The sequence below is a fragment of the Epinephelus fuscoguttatus genome, linkage group LG1 (assembly GCF_011397635.1).
Source record: "Epinephelus fuscoguttatus linkage group LG1, E.fuscoguttatus.final_Chr_v1".
In the NCBI taxonomy this organism is placed as follows: domain Eukaryota; kingdom Metazoa; phylum Chordata; class Actinopteri; order Perciformes; family Serranidae; genus Epinephelus; species Epinephelus fuscoguttatus.
Window position 1 is genome coordinate 17,766,203 of NC_064752.1, and position 21,009 is coordinate 17,787,211.

The window sequence follows — 21,009 nt, forward strand, 5'->3', positions numbered from 1 at the left end:
GTTCAGGAAGAGAACATTTAAAAGGATCGCAGTGGGATGGCTGTGCTCCGCCCACAGACCCAGGCTGCTCCTGAAAGTTTCTGCTTTATGATGTTGATTTTATACAACCTTTAAAAACAAAAAACAACTTTCATTTAAGTGGCCTATCTAAACGTGTCCACTATGTTTTTTTCCACACTTAAAATGACTGGAGATCATTTGGCTACCCTACACCATCAAAGCCTTTAGTTCAAAAGCATGACTACAAATTAAAATTTAAATTCTTAAAATAAATAAATAAAATGAACCTGCATGAAATGTTTAACTAATGTACTGGAAGGTAATCATGCTGAATTATAGGTCTTTATAATTTAAAAACAAGTAATGACTCCCAACGTCCAGCAGATGGCAGTGTCTGATAAATGTTGGTCAACTGTACTTGTACAGATCAAAGTTGTTTCTGACATAAATGCATCAAATATTTCACTATGTAATTAATGCAGTCAATCTAACTCAAAAATGGGCCCAACCTAGGAGAAACTGCAATAGTAATGTTTCATAGTTTTTATTGGTCCCAGTACTCTTCTGCATCATATATTAAAAGTACACCAATATTTCACAGTGACATGGTCTGGGTGAAATAATGTTAATATTGTAGGGTCTACCTACACCTATTCAACATATCTGGTGTCCCTTCTTTAGCCACTATTTTCAGTAAAACGCTTTTGAAGAGGATGCTCTGATGTATTACACCTGTATTTGGGGTACTACTACCCAACAACCTTTTTTTTGCCAAATTGTCCACTGATCCTATGGGTGTGTCCACATCTAAACTGGGTATAAATTATTCTGTCAATTTTTTCACTCTTTTGTCATTAACACACAGGTCCGAAACACACAAACAGGACCTATACAAAGTGGAGAGATGTCAGGTCCGGACATCAAGACATGGACTTGAACAGGCGACCCTCCGGTTCCCAACCCAAGTCCCTATGGACTGAGCTACTGCCGTAAGTCTGAGAGATATGTGGGGGACTGTAGTACAGGGGAGGTGAAGGGTTGGGTTGACATGGAGATACAGAGTGTGTGTGAGCTGACTGGTTCTATTAGCAAGTTTTCTACTCTTTTCAAATACTCTATCAGCATCTTTACTCTTATTGTCATCATTTTATTTTCTTCATCCACTTAAAACAATTTATTAAAATTCAAATAAATTGCAAAAGCAACACGGAACGCTGTGCCTCATGGTGATGTACCAGAAAAGACATCCTGTACGTCGTAGATGGGATGGGATAGGAAATATATAAGGTGCAATAGTGGAAACTTCTGTTTGTTATGGGTGAAAACATTATGGTAAATGAGTGGTGATCATGTCAGAATTTTCACTAACTGGTACCACCCAAGCCAAGGTGGCAAATTCTAGTTTAGTATTTAGTATTATACTTCCAGCAGGATAACGCACCACAGCTCAAATAATCTCAAACCGGTTTCTTGAACATGACAATGAGTTCACTGTACTCCAATGGCCTCCACAGTCACCAGATCTCAATCCAACAGAGCATCTTTGGGATGTGGTGGAACAGGAGATTCTCATCATGGATGTGCAGGTGACAAATCTGCAGCAACTGTGTGATGCTATCATGTTAATATGGACCAGAATCTCTGAGGAATGTTTCCAGCACCTTGTTAAATCCATGCCACCAAGAATTAAGGCAGCTCTGAAGGCAAAAGGGGTCCAACCTGGTACTAGCAAGGTGTACCTAATAAAGTGGCTGGTGAGTGTATATACAGAGGAATATACAATTAAATAATAATACTAAGGTAAAAGTAATACAAATCCAGAATCGGTTCACAGGAAATGTCTCAAACACATTATTTGTTTTAACTGTCTTCTTATTCTTAAGGCCTCTTGCTGTGGAGCCATGTTGCTGTAGTGCTTGATGGACACAGAGTCCAAACAAAAGTCCCATCTTTTCTAATGAATGTGGAATTTTCCCAATAATAAAATGTAGTCCTGTAGAACCTGTAGAACGCCTGTGTCACTGCACTGAGCAAATAAATTATTGCATGCATTTTCTACAACTTAACAGAGATACGACACAATTGTCTTTGGTCCATGGAAAGAAAGACAGATTGTCAGCTCTCACCTTGAACCTCTCTCTGTTGTAAGAGTTACACAAGAAACCTTGGTGTCATCCTGGACTCCGATTTAAATTTCCACAGCCACATCAAATCTGTACCGTCATCTGCCTACAACCATTTAAAAAACATTGCTTGAGTCAGAGGAATAATGTCAAAGCGAGTCCTTGAAAAGCTCGCCCACGCCTTTATTTCCTGTAGATTCAATTACTGCAGTGGTCTGTTTGTAGGACTTTTAAAACAAGATGTTCTGTAGCTTATTCAGAAAATATGAGCACATTACTCCAGCCCTAAAATCCTTACGCTGGCTACCTGTCTCCCAGAGAACTGATTTCAAAATCTTGCTGCTTGTGTATAAATCACTCTGTGGCTCAGCGCCCAAATATACGTCTGACATATGACCTTTCTAGAACTCTGAGGACATCAAAGAGTCACAACAAAACATGGTGAAGCAGCATTTTGTTATCATGCAGCACAAACATGGAATAACCTCTCAGATGATGTTTGACAAACCCCGGCTCTGACCACTTGGAAATGGAAATAAATGTGATTAAAATGGTGGTTGCCCCACAATTCAATTATGTTTCCATGATGCTGCCTGTCACCAAGGGACATAGGATGTTTAGGCCTCCCTAATGCAAGACTGTGCAATCTAGCATATGAAATGTCTAGACTGAATATGCACTGGAAAGGAATGGATTCAGAACTGAGTTGGATCATAACTGAAGAGGAGCTTGCCAGTCCCTTCAAACCTTTGGGTTCCCTTCCCTTTCACATGGTTCAAAGACTGCTAGACATGATGACTCTTTAAACCCAGCGCTTGCTCATTCTAAAGCAGTCTGGGGAGAAGTACACAGGATGTGCGGTGTGTCTCACCTATCATATGCCTCTTTGGGGCATAACCCAGCCATACGTATTGTGGAAAATGTTTACTGGAATCAGTGAATTTTAAAAGAGGTTCTCAAGATAAGTGACCTGTACTTAGATGAAGAGTTTATGTCTTCTTCAAATCTCATGCAAAAATACGATCTGGACTATAAGGGTAACTTTTGGAAGTAAATACAAATCAGAAGCTGTATCACTGAAGGCCAATTCATTCAAGATAAGAAACTAGTATTACTTTTTTTGGAGTACTTTTTGTCATGGCATTCATGTGGATGCCACTTGACGCCCTCCACCCACCCAGACACCGCTGTAGGCCAAATAGCCCTGGTTTTCATGTTTTGGTTGATCGGTGTATAAAGGAGGCAAGGGGGAAATTTACTCAGTATAAATTAATTCATTGGCTTTACTTTACTCCTTGTAAGCTCCACAGGATGGGTATACTGGCTAAAAATGTATGTTGGAAATGTCAGACAGAAACAGAAGCATTTCTACATGCAATCTGGGAATGTAAACTGGTTAACCCATTTTGGGAAAAAGTCATGGATCACACAGGGAAGTGGTTGGGTACAACAGTATCTAGATCACCAAGACTATTCCTTATGGGGGACCAAACAGAATTACCAAAAGTATGACCTTGTGGTGATAAACGTAGGGGTTGTCACAGCTGCTCGAGTGATCCTCAAATTCTGGAGGAGTACATCACCTTCAGGTTTTGCAAAATGGAAGAAATCTGTGTTAGCAATTGGGTGATATGAACACATGTTAGCAAGGGTCAGCAATAAAGTTGAAAGCTTTAAGAGGTCATGGGCTTTTTTGTTTTTAATATGTCTGTTGAACTGTGAGGATGTGGTGTTTAGTTGTACCACTGTGGTTGCTAAATTACTATGATGGGTATAAGAATGTGGTTTCACTATGTTTTAATTATCCTACAATGTTTGCTGGTGTAATCCAGCTGCTTTATTATTAAGGTCCACATGTTTGCAAGGTATCTGGCTTGTGTGCTCACTCGCGCACCCTTTTTATAGACTCTACTCATTCCTGTGGATATGCTCAGTTACAGTAACAGTACTGTCGGTTTGGTCAGATTTGACTGAATAACTGTGATAATGTTATTTTTAAACTAAATTTTAAATCATTTAAATATTTTATTTTATCTTTGCACTTCTTGTCAGGTTTGCTATTTTTAATGGGGATTTTTTTTTTTAAATTGTAATTACTTTTACCTTTTACAGCCTACCTTTCTTTTTCTTTACTCTTTTCTGTATCCTTTATTATGTTTTATATTTTGCTGCTCTGTAAAGTCCTTTGAGCTGCCCTTGTGTATGATTGTGCTATACAGACAAAGCTGCCTAGACTTGCACATTAGTCATACAAACAAACAAAAAACCTTCGCCAAACCTTACCAGAGGTGAGGGGGCATTTCTGATGAAGTTAACACTTCTGATCCAGATACACGGCCGCAGATCAACGAGCCAATCACAGCGGCTCCAGCAGGAGGGGCTGGCAGCTCTGCTCAGCAGCGCACCATCACAAAGTTGCAGAGCATCTCAGAGTCCCCGCCTGCTTTGCGCCGTCACTTGCTTATCTGTCGCACCTGCAGCCTGCCTTTTCCTCCACTACCGTTACTTTACTTCAGCCTTTTCCTACCGTCAGAGCGATCCAGCCCCGATCAAGGTGTGTCTCGACGCGTTTCAAAGATGCTGGCTTGTACGGAGATGATCACTATGTGCCTGCAGTCGGCCAAACAGAAGCATCTCCGGGCTCAGCAGCAGCAACAGCAGCCGCTGCACAGCGCCGGACAGGGGCTGACCATCTTTCATGATGTGAGTGCATCGACTCTCTTCTTACTCTGTGCATCGCTGTGAAAAGAAAAGTAGTGTTTGGCCATAAAATTATTAACTGTAAAAGTCATATAAAAATCATATAGGGTGTGAAACTATATGTCTGTTGTAGGAGTTGTATTTTTCTCTCTCTAGAAAAGTGACAGAAATGTTTTATCAAGTGGTTTTCTCTTGTATATCCACACACCCATAGATAATACAGTATTTGTGTGTGTGTGTGTGTGTGTGTGTGTGTGTTTGTGTGGGGAGTGCGTGCGTGTGCGCGCGCCAGAGGAAAGTAGGAAGAGCTGCAGCTGCTGCCTCTGCATAATAAATTAAGCTCTCACAGTCGGACAGGTTTAGGGACTGCTGGGGGTTCTCCTCTTTTTGTTGCACACACACATACTGTACAAACACCTCTGGTCTTTCAAAAGCTTTATGTAACAACAAGTACCTCACACACACACACACACACACACACACACACACACACACACACACAACTACCCCCGTTGGTATTTAAAGGGACAGTTTTGACATATTTGTCTTCTTACCTGTAGTGCTGTTTATCAGTTTAGGTTGTTTTGGTGTGAGTTGCTGAGTGTTGGAGATATCAGCTGTAGAGATGTCTGCCTTCTCTTTAATATAATGGAAATAGATGTCACTCAGCTTGTTGTGCTCAAAGCGCCAAAAACTACATTTGGAAAAACTCAACAGTAATGTCTCTTTTGAGAAATCACGACCTGGTTACTCAAGATAATCCACGGACCTTGTTGTGAGCAGTTTCATGTAGGAACTATTTTCTTTGTCTGAGCTACACCCACCAACCATATCACCATGCAGGAGTGTGCATCCACTGCTAGCTCGCTTAGCACCACTAAGCTAGCTTAGCTAAGGAAATTGCCATAAATGTTTACATCTTGCGCTGTTATGAGCACGAGCCAGTGGTGGCCCCTGCACATTTAGTGCCCTAGGCGAGTCTCCCCAGCCCCCACAATTCCACCAATAGCTGATACAGATGTTTTTATATCTGTGTTTTTGTTCTTTGTTGTTGTTTATTCTTCTTTTCTGTCAGGGAAATGCAGAAACCTACACTATAAAAATAAATGAACAGTTTTAAAGTCATGCAGTCACATTTCAGGCACAAATTCAATAATTCACATATAAAATATCTTTTTACCATACATGCTACATCATTAATTTCCTCTCTAATATCTAACGTATGGTGCTGTGAAATAGAACGCGTATTGTCTGAGTGGGCGGAAGTTCGATATTTTTGTGGGCGTGTTACACCAAAACCTGTTTCCCCCAGCAATATTTTTGCAAGCACACCGTTGCTGTGGCACCGCCCAGAACGATTGTGATTGGTTGAAAGAAATACAAGCAGCCGGGGCGTTTTTTTTCTCCAATCTTAAAGTGAGAGTCGGACCAGTCCGACCTTTCTTTTCTTGAGAAAGGTCTGGTGAGCGAGACTAGCCATAGCACAACACAGCAGCATGTCAAGTGGGCCGAACCAGAGCAAAATTTGTGATTTGTTATCCGAACCCGGCCTGATTCGGCCAGTATTCACACTCTACTGTGACAACATCAACAAATTTCTCTTTCAAACGGCTGTATTTATTCAAGTTTCTTGCTAGAAGCTACACTTTACAAGATTACATTGAACACATCATGAGAGCATTTACCTTTGTCCAATAGTCATTTTTACTGAATAGAGCTTGAAGGCTTCACAGTGTAAATCAATGCAACCTCCATGAGCTGTTAGTTGTGGCCATCAGCTGCTTAGAGGTAACGATAACTAGCTGCTAACAGCTAACAACTAACAGCTAACTTAATGAGCTCTCCTTCTGCTCATTTCAACACAAGTTTGTTTCGTGTTCTTCCTCTCCACATCTACTCTTCCCAGTAGTGTAGTGGTAGTTCAGTGGGCACCAGAGAGCTTTTGTCGTCTTGACATGCTAACGATACAGCATGTTTCAAGGTTCACGTGACATTGGATAACTCGCCAATCTCCACCAGCTGAGGAGGGGGCATCGGGGTGGCAGGAATTTATTATTATTTAGTAGGCTTTGCTTTGTAGTTATGTTGTTGTTTCAAAAAATCAGTAGTAATAGTATTAGTGAAAAAAAGTAAAGGATAAACATCTTGATTTTTTTTCCTTTCCCCCATTTATGGCGCCCCCTATGGATGATGGCACCCTTAGCATTGGCCTGTACTGCCTGTGCCCAGGGCCTCCACTGACATGAGCCTCTCGTTCATGACTAGTAGTTTGCAGGTGTAGTTCCTACATGAAACTGCTCACAACAAGGTCTGTGGATTTTCCTGAGTAACTGGGTCATGATTTCTAGAAAGAGACATTGCTGTTGAGTTTTGCAAGTGTATTTTTTAGCACCACAAGCCAAGTGCCAGTTAGTGTCATTATATTGAAGAGAAGGCAGACATGTCTACAGCTGATATCTCCAACACTCAGCAGCTCACCCCAAAACAGTCTAGACTGACAAGCAGGACTACAGGTAAGAGCAAAAATATGTATTTTTGTTTTGGGGATGAACTGTCCCTTTAAACCATAACACCCAGTGCCTGCAGTAGAAACTGTCCATCAACACAGTAATTATCCATCCATCCATCACATACTGTCATGTTCGGGGTTAGCAGGCCAACGATGTGTCCAAATCTGAGCTCTCACTAACTGACATCCTTCTGTCTAATCTGTCACTCATGCTGTACACAGGCAGCTTTGTCTAAATAAGGACACATTACTCACATTTGGCAGAACTGTCACTGTGTCCGTGCAAACTGTCCCTGAACAGGGTGCAACACAGAAGTGCCTCCACATTCAGGCTTCAACCTTGAGATTTTTTTTGTTGATGGAGCACAAACACACTGACAGACACACTCTGATGGCTCCGGGCTCAAAAAACATAATTGTGTTTGAGCTGCCTAAAACTGCCTGTGTCAGAGATAATGGTGTCTGGAAATACTAAATACTCTAAAGCAAGACAAGGACATGCTGTCTTGGTTTATATCGCCATGCTTGTTTGTTTTTCCTCTCTGCTCACCTCATTATTTTTTGTGTTTCCACTCTTATTTGGTGGAGAAGACACAATGTGCTGACACTGGAAATCATATTCCTGCCTGTGGCTTCCCAATTATTCCAGCACATATGTAATTTTGTATTTCAGGCAGGAAGAGCTGTCCTCATCATGCTATCATATTTCCACTGGTCCCCACAGTAGGATGTATTCTCAAGCCAGCTGGTCAGATTATTAACCACAAAACAAGCACAAATACTGTGTGTGCCTCGATTTAAAGTTGTAGCACTGATCAATAGCGATTGATCTTCAGAGATAATGTCAGTGGATTATTATTTATTATTGAAGTGGTGCACATTGACTTGAGGGATATTTAAAAAAAAAAAAAAAAAATCCACACAATTAATAAGTAGATTGGGGACATGCGACAGATGGAGATCAGCATGTCAATAGTGGGTCGATGTTGAGTCCTTTCACATGATAATGAGTCAGTCGGTGATGTTGGAGATGCAGAGAGTCACAATATTTGACTCACATTTCCAGGGTGACAAAGCAATGCCTCAAAAGAAAAAAAGGTCAGGGGCAAATAAACATAATAAAAAACAAACACGACAAAGATAGCAGCGTCCTAAAAAGAGTAGGTAGAAGTAAAACTTACATGTTCCTACTCCTGTCTTACATTTCTTCTTTTAAATCATATATTATTTCAACAAATTCCCACATTTAATTACAGCTAATATAAAACTGTCCCCCAGTCTATTTACCACCCAATTAAATAAATAAGTAATAAACCCAGTGTAGTGTTTACAGTCCAAGTACCACCCAGTGTTACAAAATAAATATGCACTTCCCTAAGACAACCTTTCCTCGTCTATATATTTGCCAAAAATATCTTCTTTTTTGTGTTTTTTTTTTTTTTTAATAAAAAATTGATTTATATTTATGCTTTGTTTCAACTCATCATGCAGCCCATTCCACAAGTCTATAATGATGCTGGTGATGGTTGGGGAACTGCCCATTAGTTCGACAGCCCATTGGTTCGACATCCCATTGTTCCGACCATATTAAACTCATTGTTCCGAAGTCCGTTCCGAAATCATCATGATGCCCTGTGGTTAAGGTCTGGTTAGGTTTAGGCACAAAAACCACTTGGTTAGGGTCAGGAAAAGATCATGGTGTGGGTTAAAATGAAAAAGAACGTGACAAACACATAAGCCGTGAGCCTGCTCCGCCACCGGTCGCGGTGCACCATACGCCCGCCACGAGCCGTTCAGCACCGCGGACAGTCGGACTAATGGGATGTCGAACCAATGGGCTGTCGAACCAATGACATGGACCCAATGGTTGTTGGAGGCAGAGTTGGGTCAGCTGATCTGGTTGGGTGTACGGGTTTATACTAGTATGATTTATGCAAACTAGCTGAACTGGCTTCGTCATTTTGACACGTTCGAGACAAGAGATGGCAGCGTAGTCTCAAAGAAAACTAAATCCTTGCCAGTATGGCTACACATCAAAAATGAAGCTGATTAAAGAGTTAGGCCAAAAACCAGAGATGAGGCAACGTGTAATCACTGCAGTGAAAAACATAATGCCAGCACCTGGGAGTGGCTGCTGACTCAAGGGCAACACCTAGTGGTAAAGTTTGTTATAGCAGTCCGATCCAGTGTTTTGTTTCATATCTCCGATCTCATTCCCAGGTCATCAAATAAAGGCATTGTGATACTGACACTGAAAGCACCCCTTGGTGTCTCTATGAGACACAGCGGGCTGTTAGCTAACTCCAGTGTATAATACCTGACGCTCAGAGCAAATGACGAAGTATAGAGGATGAAAAAGTCTGCATAGGGTGGGAGGACAGGGTGGTGGATGTTGGAAGTCAGTGCTGTTTTGTTTAGAAAAACATATTTTTATTAAGGATATGGCAACCAACAGAACAGAAACAATGAACAATGTCTCTGCATTTGAAAATAATAGTTTAGTCGTAAATTATTTTTCTTAACAAGACAAACAGAATGGAATGAGTACAAAGTTTGGTTGTAAATAAATGATCAAAGTAAGTAAAGTTTTTTTTAAAAAAAAAAAAAGTAGATAAAAGTCAAGTCAAGAAATATGTACATATTAACCACTAAATATACATATACATGCACATACACACACAAAAAATAGAATAGAATCGGAAGAACTTTATTCATCTCCGAAGGGAAATTCGACTCATACACATACATTTACATTCATACATACGCATATGTATGATGAAAAATAAATATATATAAAATAAAACAAAATAAGATTTAAGATAGGACATAACATCCAAACACCCATAAGCCACAGTGAAATAGATGGGCGTTTAGAAGATTTCCACAGGAGCAAAATGCAATGCTGCATGTAATTGTAAAACAATTTTTATTTATCTTATCTTTCCTTAAGGCCAGTGCCCAATACTCTGGGTGCTTTTCCATATTAATGCTATATATCTTTTTGGCTTGTAGAAAGCACTAATCTATAAAAAAAATTCACTGTGTTTTATTTTGTGTCCCTTTTGGATAAATGAAAACAAAACATTTAGGATCTTTGGTTGATTGAATTGATAATATCTCCTGCACTAACTGTCAAACATCTATCCAAAATTCCATCATCTATGGGCAGCTCCATTTACAATGGAAAAATCTCCCTTACCACGTCTGTTACACATGTCTGGGATTTGGGGGTTAAATGTACACTTTCATTAACCAGTTCTATTGCAGGAGTTTCAATGGTGTGTTAGCAGTTTGAGTTTGAGCTTCACTACATGCCTTATTCCATTCTTCAATTGACAAATCCTGCTGGAAATCGTTCTTCCATGCTTTAAGCTTTAAACTAAAAGGATTCTTAATTCAAACTTTCTCCAATAAGGATAAAGCAGGGATGACTACATACTTATTTTAACGCAAAACAATGTTTTTTACATTGTTTTGCGTTTTGCGTTACACTGCAATCGTCTGAAAACTGTGACCATGTGTTACAGTGAGATTCACCCAGGAGACAGCCCTGCATCTCATACAGACATTAAGGGGTTGTCTCATATAGACACCAAAGGATGCCTGCGTTGGTACCACAGGTCGGTATTTGACGACCTGGGATAAGAATACGTTGACCCAGCCCCAGTTGGAGTTGGTTTTATAATCCACATTGTTGCTGCTTTTCTACTGTATTTGCTTTGTGTCTCCGTGGTTCTGCATTTCTGAGGCTTCCTCCATCACCAGCACTCTCTCTGATTTTCTCTCCCTCGCATCGCTGTCCTCCCTCTCCTCATGTTCATCTTTTCTCCTTCTGCTCTCGCTTTGCTGCTTTTGAGGGGGAGAAACAAAAACAACAACAACAAAAAAAACAACATGGCATGCAAAGAAACAGAAAGAAATATACTGTACATCTCAGTGAATCACCGAGAGGAAAAAATGCCAAGAGGAATATATGGCATGCAGAACATACTCAATAAAATATTATCATGAGCTCCAGTTTCCTCTTCCTCAAACACATCTAAAGCCCTGCACGAAACAGTGTGTCAGCAGAGCCTGAGAGAACCCACTGTCTTAACACCTGCCACCGTGACATCAGAACAGCAGCGCTCTGGGAAGCAGGTCTGACCTTTTCTGGGCTTGCTGTAAATGATGCATTATCGTCTCCTGACACCGGAGAGCCCAAAGACACAGCCAAACAACAAACAAGTTTCACTCTACTGTAACCGTTCTCAATTGAATTGAGCAGAAGGGAGAAAAATGCAGCTTAGGGGAAAAAATAGACTGTCTGAGATGGGAAAATGAGATTTACTGTACTGTACAGAAGCCTAAAGCAAATATGTCTTAAACCTGCAGGTAGACTATGAGTTTCAGATCCATGTAATGAATAAGGAGGGTTGGTGGGTCAAAGTGTCCTACCACCATCCTATTTAAAGCAGCTATTCACTTTATCAAATAACACAGACGGTAATTTGCAGCTTTGCAGCCACCTTCGAGTCTAGACAGACGAATCAAAAACAAAGTGTGCTGTGGAGTGGTTTAAAATGGCCGGGCAGGCTCTTGTTATTAGTCAGGACTGAAGTGGAGAGACAGACAGTGACAGACAGAGGGCAGAGGTGCAGACCCTGAGCTTGTTGACCTATGGAGAATGGACGTGAAGGGCAGGCTGTGCTGTTATTAATAACCTATAGGTTGAGGCTGACGAGCATGTCAGTCCTGACCGCTGCCTAACAATAGAAACAACAGACTGGGGGAGTGGAGGTGAATCGATTGAACAGATTGTATGCTTTCATTTTAAGTGCTGCTTTGCTATGATTGAGTTGTATTTTGGGCCTCAGGCTGATAACTGTTGCTTATGGGAATAGCTTGAACGAATAACTTTCATTTGTATTGCAGTAATCTGCTTCATCATAGTCTTATTGAACTGCTGGCTTAAAGAAATTATTGTTTGCTGTATGATTAAACATTATGAAGTTAAAACTGCACAGAGGCCAAGAACAGCTGGGCTTGCAATCACTTTCATTAATGCCATCATGTCGAGATAACAAATTAATTATTTTGTGATCTCGAGATACAAAGATAATAAATCTGTTAGCACAAACAAACAAAAGGCTGTTTCCTCTTCTTTCTTATACCCAGCCAACATGTGTATGTGGTTCCACAGGTTCCACATCAGCCCTATTCCAAATGCCCACATGGGTGGATTTACCCAAGTGGACCCCAGATAAGATGCCCATTTTGGGCCCATACCCACTCCATACCCAAGTAGCCTTAGCATAACCTACGTGGGGCCTTCTTGATTAAACCCAACCATGAGGGCGACTGGCATGGGGCCATTATGGAACCCATGGACAATCCCATATGGCACCCATTTTTTAGCCCATTGGCCCCACATACAAATGTTGGCTGGGTAATGTTCATCAGAGATCAGCAGTGCCATGCTAGCATGTATAGATGGTGTCTTTACAAGTGAAGAAAGTGATTGAAGCTGAAAATGTCAGATCAAGAAGTAGCTAGCCATTGTTGATCAGTGCATCAAAGTAGAGATGTCAGTTTTCAGTTAATTTTATTTTCCATAGCCACCCAATAGCTGGTAACTAACCATTTAATTTTTAAATGAAAAAAAGGGCAAAATTATGTAAAAAGACAAGCGGCCTTTCCTTTAAGTCTGGTGCTCCATTGACTCAGTGTTAGTTTTAGCATCTCATGTCACAGAACTATCCATTTTGAGAGAGTGAAACTCTAATGCTTTATGTAAATGTCTTTCCATATGTTTTATTATCTATGTTTTATGGAAACATAGTGCTCACTGCCCACCCTCCAACTTCAACAGGTTAGCTAACATTAGCCCAAGCTGCTCTGCACCACGCACCACCATTGCTAAATGAGCAATTACTAGCGGCACTACTTCCGCACTGTGCGGTGTATAGAGCATGCGCATTACAGACTTACAGCGGCTGAGCTCTGCCGAGCGCGACCGAGCGGTAAACTTCCGCCGGCCGAACGGCTAACTTCCGGTTTAGCGCTCCGCTAACTTAAATGGGGATAAGAAGATCTCTCTTGTAGACTTGCCAAATGTTATCAGACCAAATGTTTTCAGATTCAGATCTTATTTTTTCCAGTTTCAAATCTTATTTTTTCGCTTTCAAATCTTTTTTTCACTTCTAGATCTTTTTTTTCCAGTTTCAAATCTGTTTTTTTTGTGACGTCTTTTAAGTGGCGTATTTGTCAGAGCTGGAAAGTGTGATTGTCCACAGCTCCATCATCACGGCCCTGTTGATGCTTCCTCATCCAGTAGCCTAAACGTGTCCCCTGGATGAAACCTTTTAAGATTGTTTCCTTTTCCCCAAGCTCAAACACCTCCCTACTCACCTGACCTGGCTCCAGGTGATTTTTGTGGCACCAGGTGAATAGGGAGGTGTTTTAGGATTGTTTCCTTTTCCCCAAGCTCAAAGGTTTCATCCAGGGGACACGTCTGGATGTGGAAGCATCAACACTGCCGTGATGATGGAGCTGTGAAAATGTATGTTGTCACAAAAACGACCCTTTAATACTTGTTATGATTTCCCAAAACTTAGCTGTGTCTCACCTGTGTGCTGGATGTATGGGCTCCAGCAGATTGACCCGACCGACCGGACGCCATCATGCAAGCAAAATGGACACTATGCTGTGTTCACAGTGCCATGTGGAAATCAGACATATCAGCACTTAAAATGTGGCTGTTGAACTGCAAAATCGCAATTGGTGCTCAGTACTGTCTAAAACAGATTTCTAAATGGAAGTTTGTCACTGGCATCAATTTTTACACTGCCAGCCACATGAATATGGTGTATGTAAGTGTTGAGTCAGAATTTTTTTAGTTCCTACGTTCCCTGAAGGCACTGTCACTCATGATTCTACACCCCTCTCAGTTGATGCCATGCCCCCCACGCCACATCAGGGTCAAAAGTCTGAAACTCAAAAAACAGATTTGAAACTGAAAAAAAAAAAAATCTAGAAGTGAAAAAAAGATTTGAAAGTGAAAAAATAAGATTTGAAACTGTAAAAATAAGATCTGAATCTGAAAATATAAAACATGCAACCGAAAAAAATAAGACCTCAAATGTTAAAATATATATGGAAGTGAAAAGTAAAAATAAATTATTCATTCAAAAGAATTACCAAAGTGAATCAAAATTATATTTAACCTGAAAAAACGTTTCATACACTTATTTTTATTTTGAATACATTGTTGTATTTTTCAAAATTCAAGATCAACACATGAATTTTCAGTTTCAAATTTTATTTTTTCAGGTACAAAACATTTGACCCTAATGTAGCTCCATATAAAACTAGATCCCACCAGTAGGTAACATGAAGAGTACCAACCTAGAACAGCATTTGTAACCAGTCAAAAATTTTCTTGGTGGTTAACCGCGGTTGGCTATGCTGAAAGACAGCTGGTTAGTTACTTAGTTAACCGATTAACAGATACCTGTAGACATCCCTACATCAGACTGTACTTCAATCAAGGTTCAGTTATGAATCCTCTCTGACCGTCATGACAGTGATCTTGAAGGCTAAAATCAGGTGTGTGATTAAACTCATTTTCGACTTATCCATAACTATCCAGTGACAAAAGCCATTTTCTTGTGATATATGATCTTGTTATCTTAAGAAATTGGTCTTTCTTTATTGGGAACTGACATATATTTTCCAGTTATGACGAGACAAGAAGCTTTATCTCAAGATAATGGCATTAAGGAAATGATTGCAAGCGCAGGGTAGGAGCCATCCATGGTGTAAAATGTATGTAGGTTGTTCATCTGTCCTGTAGGGGCCACTGTATTGTCGTGGGCTGTCTGTCAATATAGGAAGGAACCTTTCATATAGGGACAGGTGTTAGTAGATGGGGGAGCACACATAGTTTTTAAACTTTTAATATAGCGGCTAAGCCTAAACTTAGAGCCACTAAGGGGCTGCATAGACAGGCACGCTACTTATTAATTGATGTGCTTTCCTAACCAAACTGACCACTGCTCATCGGCTGAAAACAGAGTCCACTTCTTCTTCTTTTTTGGTGCATCATTTATTTATCACAGCTGTAGTCTTCCATGAAAAACTTGCAAACATTAGTGAATCTGTGTCAATAAACCATTCAAAGGTACAAATTTTTTACCATTACACTGAGCAACGTACACCTGGCTTAACTTGGCTTGGTGTTGTGTTCAAAAAACTATGTGTGCTCCCCTGTCTAGCAACACCTGTCCCCCCCACGAATGGTTCCTACCTATACTTACAGACACCCAGGACAATACAGTGACCCCGACAGGACAAATTAGCAACCTACACACATTTTACAACATGGATGGCATTAGCTTTTTGTAATTCAAATGTCAATCTCTTGAACACATCTCTGTTCACGTTGTTTTTCTGCCTTTTGTTTTCATAGCTTTGCCACATTTATTGTTGCCATGGGGTCACAGAGACTGTAGTTGACAGTGATTTATAATGGAGCAGGTTTTCCCTAGTCGGGTCCAATTATCTAAACCACATGTTGGACATGAAAACAAAGGTGCTCATTAAAACTGTCACCCAAACTGCCAATTGTAAACATCTATTTGATTTTCAAGAGCTACTTAAAACTACTTCAGCTCGATCCAGCATAGTTTAGTTGTGTGTGCATGCAACTTAATTGAATGGATGATTATAACAGGCATTTTGGGGGCACTAACCTTCATTTTCAGTCTAGATAAGTGGTTTAGTGATTATGGTGACTCTGGGGACTTATTTAAAACCTGCCTCATCATTTGTGCGGTTGCCCAGTGCAGTCTGTGGTTCTCAGATCCTGCTTCAATCCCGCTGTGAGTGAAAATAACATATTGGAGTGACGAACAAAACACCTTCTTTTTCTTTCTTTAATATCTCCGTGTCTTTTAAAGTCACATTGTGTGTTGATGTTCCAGCTGGATTTGGATTTTTCCTTTGTTGATCAGGAGGCAGTCCCCTGTTTTCAAGACTGCCCGTAGCTGACTCATACCCCTCATATGGTCAGCTATAAGCCATATTGTATGGCCTTGTGTCTTGCTCGTGTCGGCCAACAAATTGCTTTCCCCCGCGCTACTCACTCATCTGCACTGAAGTCATTCTGTTGTTGTTTTCAGCCGATCTGTGTCAAGTTTATTATCCTCTGCCTTGGAGCAAGGCTGTGTTGTAGAGCTGCTGTCAGTGGTGGTTGTGAATTTTTAAAGCTCTGATAAAAATAGATTTTTTATCATCCGACATAAGTCTCCATGACAATTATTACAACAATCCCTGCCAGCTCCGGACCAGTCTTACAATCAGAGGAATAATGATCACACTGTCAGTTTATCACAAGCAAGAAAGAGCAGATCCTTGAAAGCACAAAAGTCAACCAGACCTACATTCATTTTAGTAATATTCCTTATTCTTTAGGGGTACAGGTTTTACACTTTCTACAATATGCAATACTGATTTATCAATATTGATTCTGAGTATTTGAAATGGTTTCAATACTCATTTTCCACAGTGTCGATACTACTTTCTTGCCTTCTCTTTTCCCTGGCAGCGAGTTGAAACACACACCGCTACAGTGCCCCCATAGCCCTGCCTCCTCTTGCACAGTCACTGTGCTGTCTTCTCGTCACTTGTCTCATTCGTCTTTATTTATACAGCACCTTTCATGCACAGAATGCAGCACACAGTGGTTTACAATTCAGCGGTAGAGACAAACGGCAAAGAAATAAAGCCATACAATTACAGACACTTATTTAAGGAGAAAGAAGAAGAATAAAAATAAATAGAAAAGATAAATAAATAGAAAATCTATATATAAAAAAAGATGAATTAATTAAGCAAATAGTCATAAAAAAATACATATTAAGAATATTAAAACAGATAGCTGCTGGTTATAGGCTATATTAAAAAGATATGCTTTAAATCGTCATTTAAAATTGTCCACTAATCCAGCAAGTCTAATATTTAAAGGTAGGGTGTTACATATTTTTTGGGGAGTAGTTGCTAAAAGAAGCATCCCCAAAAGTTTTTGTAGTGACAAACTGTTAAAAGAGCAGCTGCGGAGGATCTCAGGGTTCGAGGGGGCGATGCCATTAAGAGAAAGATTTTAAAATCAATTCTAAAAGACACTGGGAGCCAGTGTAGGATACATATAACGGGAGTTATATGATGTCTCTTTTTAGTTTTAGTTAAAACCCTGGCAGCAGCATTCTGAATGGTCTGTAATTTTGCAATGGCACTTTTAGGTAGGCCAGTGTACAGGGCGTTACAGTAATCAAAACGATTGGAAACAAAAGCTTCTCAGCATCTTGCTGGCTCAGTAGAGGTCGTACCTTAGCTACATTATGTAAATATGTAAAGAATCTAAAATGACACAGGGGTTTTGTGTCTGTGTTTTTATTCATGTATAAAAGTTTTCATTATTGTTCATGCTAACTTCAGTTATTCTGTTGTTCTCTACTATAAACCAAGAAAAATTATTGTCATGTTCTAGTCATATTTTAGTTATAATTGGATTTTAGTAAAAAAAAAAAAACATTCTTATCCCCTCAATGTTACTTTCCCCTGTAGTATTGAAAATGGTGCCAAAAATATTGATATTTTTCAAGGTACTGCATTAAAGTTAGAAATTCCAGTATTGTGACAACACAGTTTTTAATGATTAAAACCAGTGGTGTAAGGTCGTTAAGATGAGCCCCAGTGTGCGCTATTATAGTGTACACATATCATTTTGTCATATGATATTGCATATCTGTATATCACAAAAATATTGTGGCTTTTTGCTATTATTAGGCTGGAATTGAGCCCATGGCCGCTGCAGCAAGGACACTGAGACACCTGCTCTATGCACTGAGCCACCAGGCACCCCAAGACATTATTAATTTAACAATTTTAATAGTTTATTATAGTTTATTTGGAATAAACATTCAATTCTGTTATAGATGCTAATGACTATTTTACAAAAAAGAAAAAAACAACAACAGCAAAAATTGTTTTAAATTTAATGAGAGTTCCTCTTTGAATACAGGCATATATCCAAGGTGGCAATCACACATAAGGGCCCATTCTCCTCCCAACACATCGTTCGAGGGCCCACTCTCTTTATGGGGGCCCCCAGTTCATGGGTAGTGCAACCACACAACCCAGTCTGGCAGTACTGTTTGAGATGTTAGCAATATGTTTAAGTGTCCATTTATCCCTTATTCATTCAGAAACATCCTCATAATAGTCGCTATTATAATAAACACAACTGACTTCAGTGTTGCAGCCTCCCCCGCTAATCACAAGCCATCTCATAGAGCGCCAGAAACCCCCAGTGGGGATTGAGTGAAAGGAGCCAGACCTCATACAACTGTTCAGTGATGTCTATATTTATACAACAACAAATTAAACAGCAAAAGAGCAAACAAAACACTGATATGATTAAAAGTGTAACTAGCAGCACGTGGATAAATAAATAGCTGTGGCTGAGAGCAGCTCAAGTTGCTCAAGTAGATGTGTCTTGCTGCAGACATTTTGACTTGTCATGACAGGAGAAGCACAGGTGTAATTAATAACTCTAATGATGGCTGTGTGGTGAAGCGGTGAGCGAGCTTGATAGCAAGGCAGCTAACTGTAATTCAGACTTTTCTAATAAGGTTCGTTACACCCTTGCTTTTCCTTCTATGACATTTAGTTCAATTAAATTTTATTAATAAAGCCCAATATCACAAATGATAGTCTGCCTTAGAGGGTTTTACTGCAGACGACATCCCTCTGGCCTCGAACTCTCACAGCGGATAAAGAAAAACTCCCCCAAAAAACCCTTTAAAGGGGAACTAATGTTTTTTTCAACCTGGGCCCTATTTTCCAATCTACTTTTGTCTAAATGAGTGATAGGATGTTCAATATTTGACATTTCTCCAGTACGAAGCTAGGGCTGACCTGCCTGCAGCCCGTGAGCGTGTGCTATATTAAATAATAGGGCACTCAGACTGTAGCTATGTTTCCATCCAAAAGTGATTTGAATCATTGGGAAATGATTCGACAAAACAAAAGTAGATCGGAAAATAGGGCCCAGGTTGAAAAAAACATTAGTTCCCCTTTAAGGCGGGCAATAGATGTCGTGTGTGCAGAACAGATCAACATAATAAATGTACAGTGATTTGTATGACAAAATGCAGTGAAAATCGTGTGTTGATTCATGTATGGCTACGGCCTGGAGTCGTGTCTAAACTTGCAGTTGCAGTCACTGACCTGTGAATACAATCAGCTCCAACAGGAGCCAAAAGTAGCAGCAGCAGCAGCAGCAGCAGCAGCAGCAGCGGTGATTGATGCCTGGAGTCGACCTCTTAAATAGAACCACTCCTTTCAGTGAATTTTAGTGCTCAGGGAGATCAGCCGGCCTCATGTTCCTGCTTAATTCTACACTATTGATGAGCCTCAGCTTGTGACCATTACTCTCCTGTTAATTGTTCATTTCCATCCCCATCCAAATCCGACTCCTCCTCCATATTGAAATGTACAGTGGAGTCCACAAATCACACACTTACACTAAATGAGACAGTTACAATATCACCATTAAACCCAGCCTAACAAAATCAAACCAAGCATAACATTCAAACAAACAGAGCAATAGACTGTAAAACAGAAAGTAACAATACAGCTCAATTCATTTGCACACCCAGACTACAAAGAATGTTTATTTTCTGCAAAGTGTTTGTCTTAAGCCTGCACTTTAGTACAATACAATAATGTAGTTTGTGTGTGGGTAGAATACGATTTCAAAAATGTTTCCTCTGTGCAGTCATGACTGAGATAATGACAATTTAGCCTCTCTGCAACCCCTCACGCTTCCTGTGAATAACTATTTATTTCAGAAGTGACTATTGTTTAACTGACGTACACTGCCAATTGGCATTTAACATGACTCACACGTGTGTGTATATATGTACAGTATATTTTAAGTGTGTGTGTGTGTGTGTGTGTGTGTATCACAGGATAATACGTGAATGTCCTTGTTGGTGTGTCTTTGTTCTCTGCAGCTGAACAAATTAACCTTATACAACAGGGTTAAAAACATTCGTAATTGTTGCCATCATTCTTAATAAGTTGCTCATTGCAAGAACCTCTTTAGTGATGCCTGACTAGAGGTAATAACTCTCTCCTCCCCCTTCTTCTTTTTCAGATTTTCCGCCGAGCAGACAAAAACGGTGAGTAAACACAATGTGTTCGGTGATGAATAATTTGTCACAATGCACGCTTGTCGTTTCCCCACATTTTTCTCCTTGTTATTATGCCTCAGACAATCTGGGGCGGAGAAATAGAGGATTTGCATGAATGACTCTTCAACTGAGGCTCATTTCCTCCTCATGCACCAACAAGTTTCTCCGCCCAATTAAAAACGATGCTAAGATGCTGGATTATAGCCACGACTGGAAGAATGTGTCACACAAAATAAAGCACCCCTCCGTCAGTGTCGACACAGATGACTGGGTGCTGTTTACAAATGAATGTGAGTCATGTTAACACGGGCTGAGCCAAGTTAATTTTTTTTTTTTTAGCAGTGAGTCCCTCATAATATGGCTTTATTAGCGAGTGCTAACAAGGTAACTTGTCATACTCACAAAATTTGTACACACACGTACACCCATGCTGGCAGGT

The 21,009-nt window shown here is 40.1% G+C and overlaps 1 protein-coding gene across 1 annotated transcript in view; it reads left to right on the forward strand.

Annotated features, from left to right (window-relative positions):
* The first annotated feature begins 4,481 nt into the window (after nucleotides 1-4,481).
* necab3 (N-terminal EF-hand calcium binding protein 3) overlaps nucleotides 4,482-21,009 on the forward strand; it is a 76,894-nt gene continuing 60,366 nt past the window's right edge. Inside the window, exons 1-2 of the mRNA XM_049588636.1 lie at nucleotides 4,482-4,826; nucleotides 20,534-20,558. Coding sequence (XP_049444593.1) covers nucleotides 4,701-4,826; nucleotides 20,534-20,558 — 151 coding nt within the window. The 5' untranslated portion in view covers nucleotides 4,482-4,700. The remainder of the gene's footprint in view (nucleotides 4,827-20,533; nucleotides 20,559-21,009) is intronic.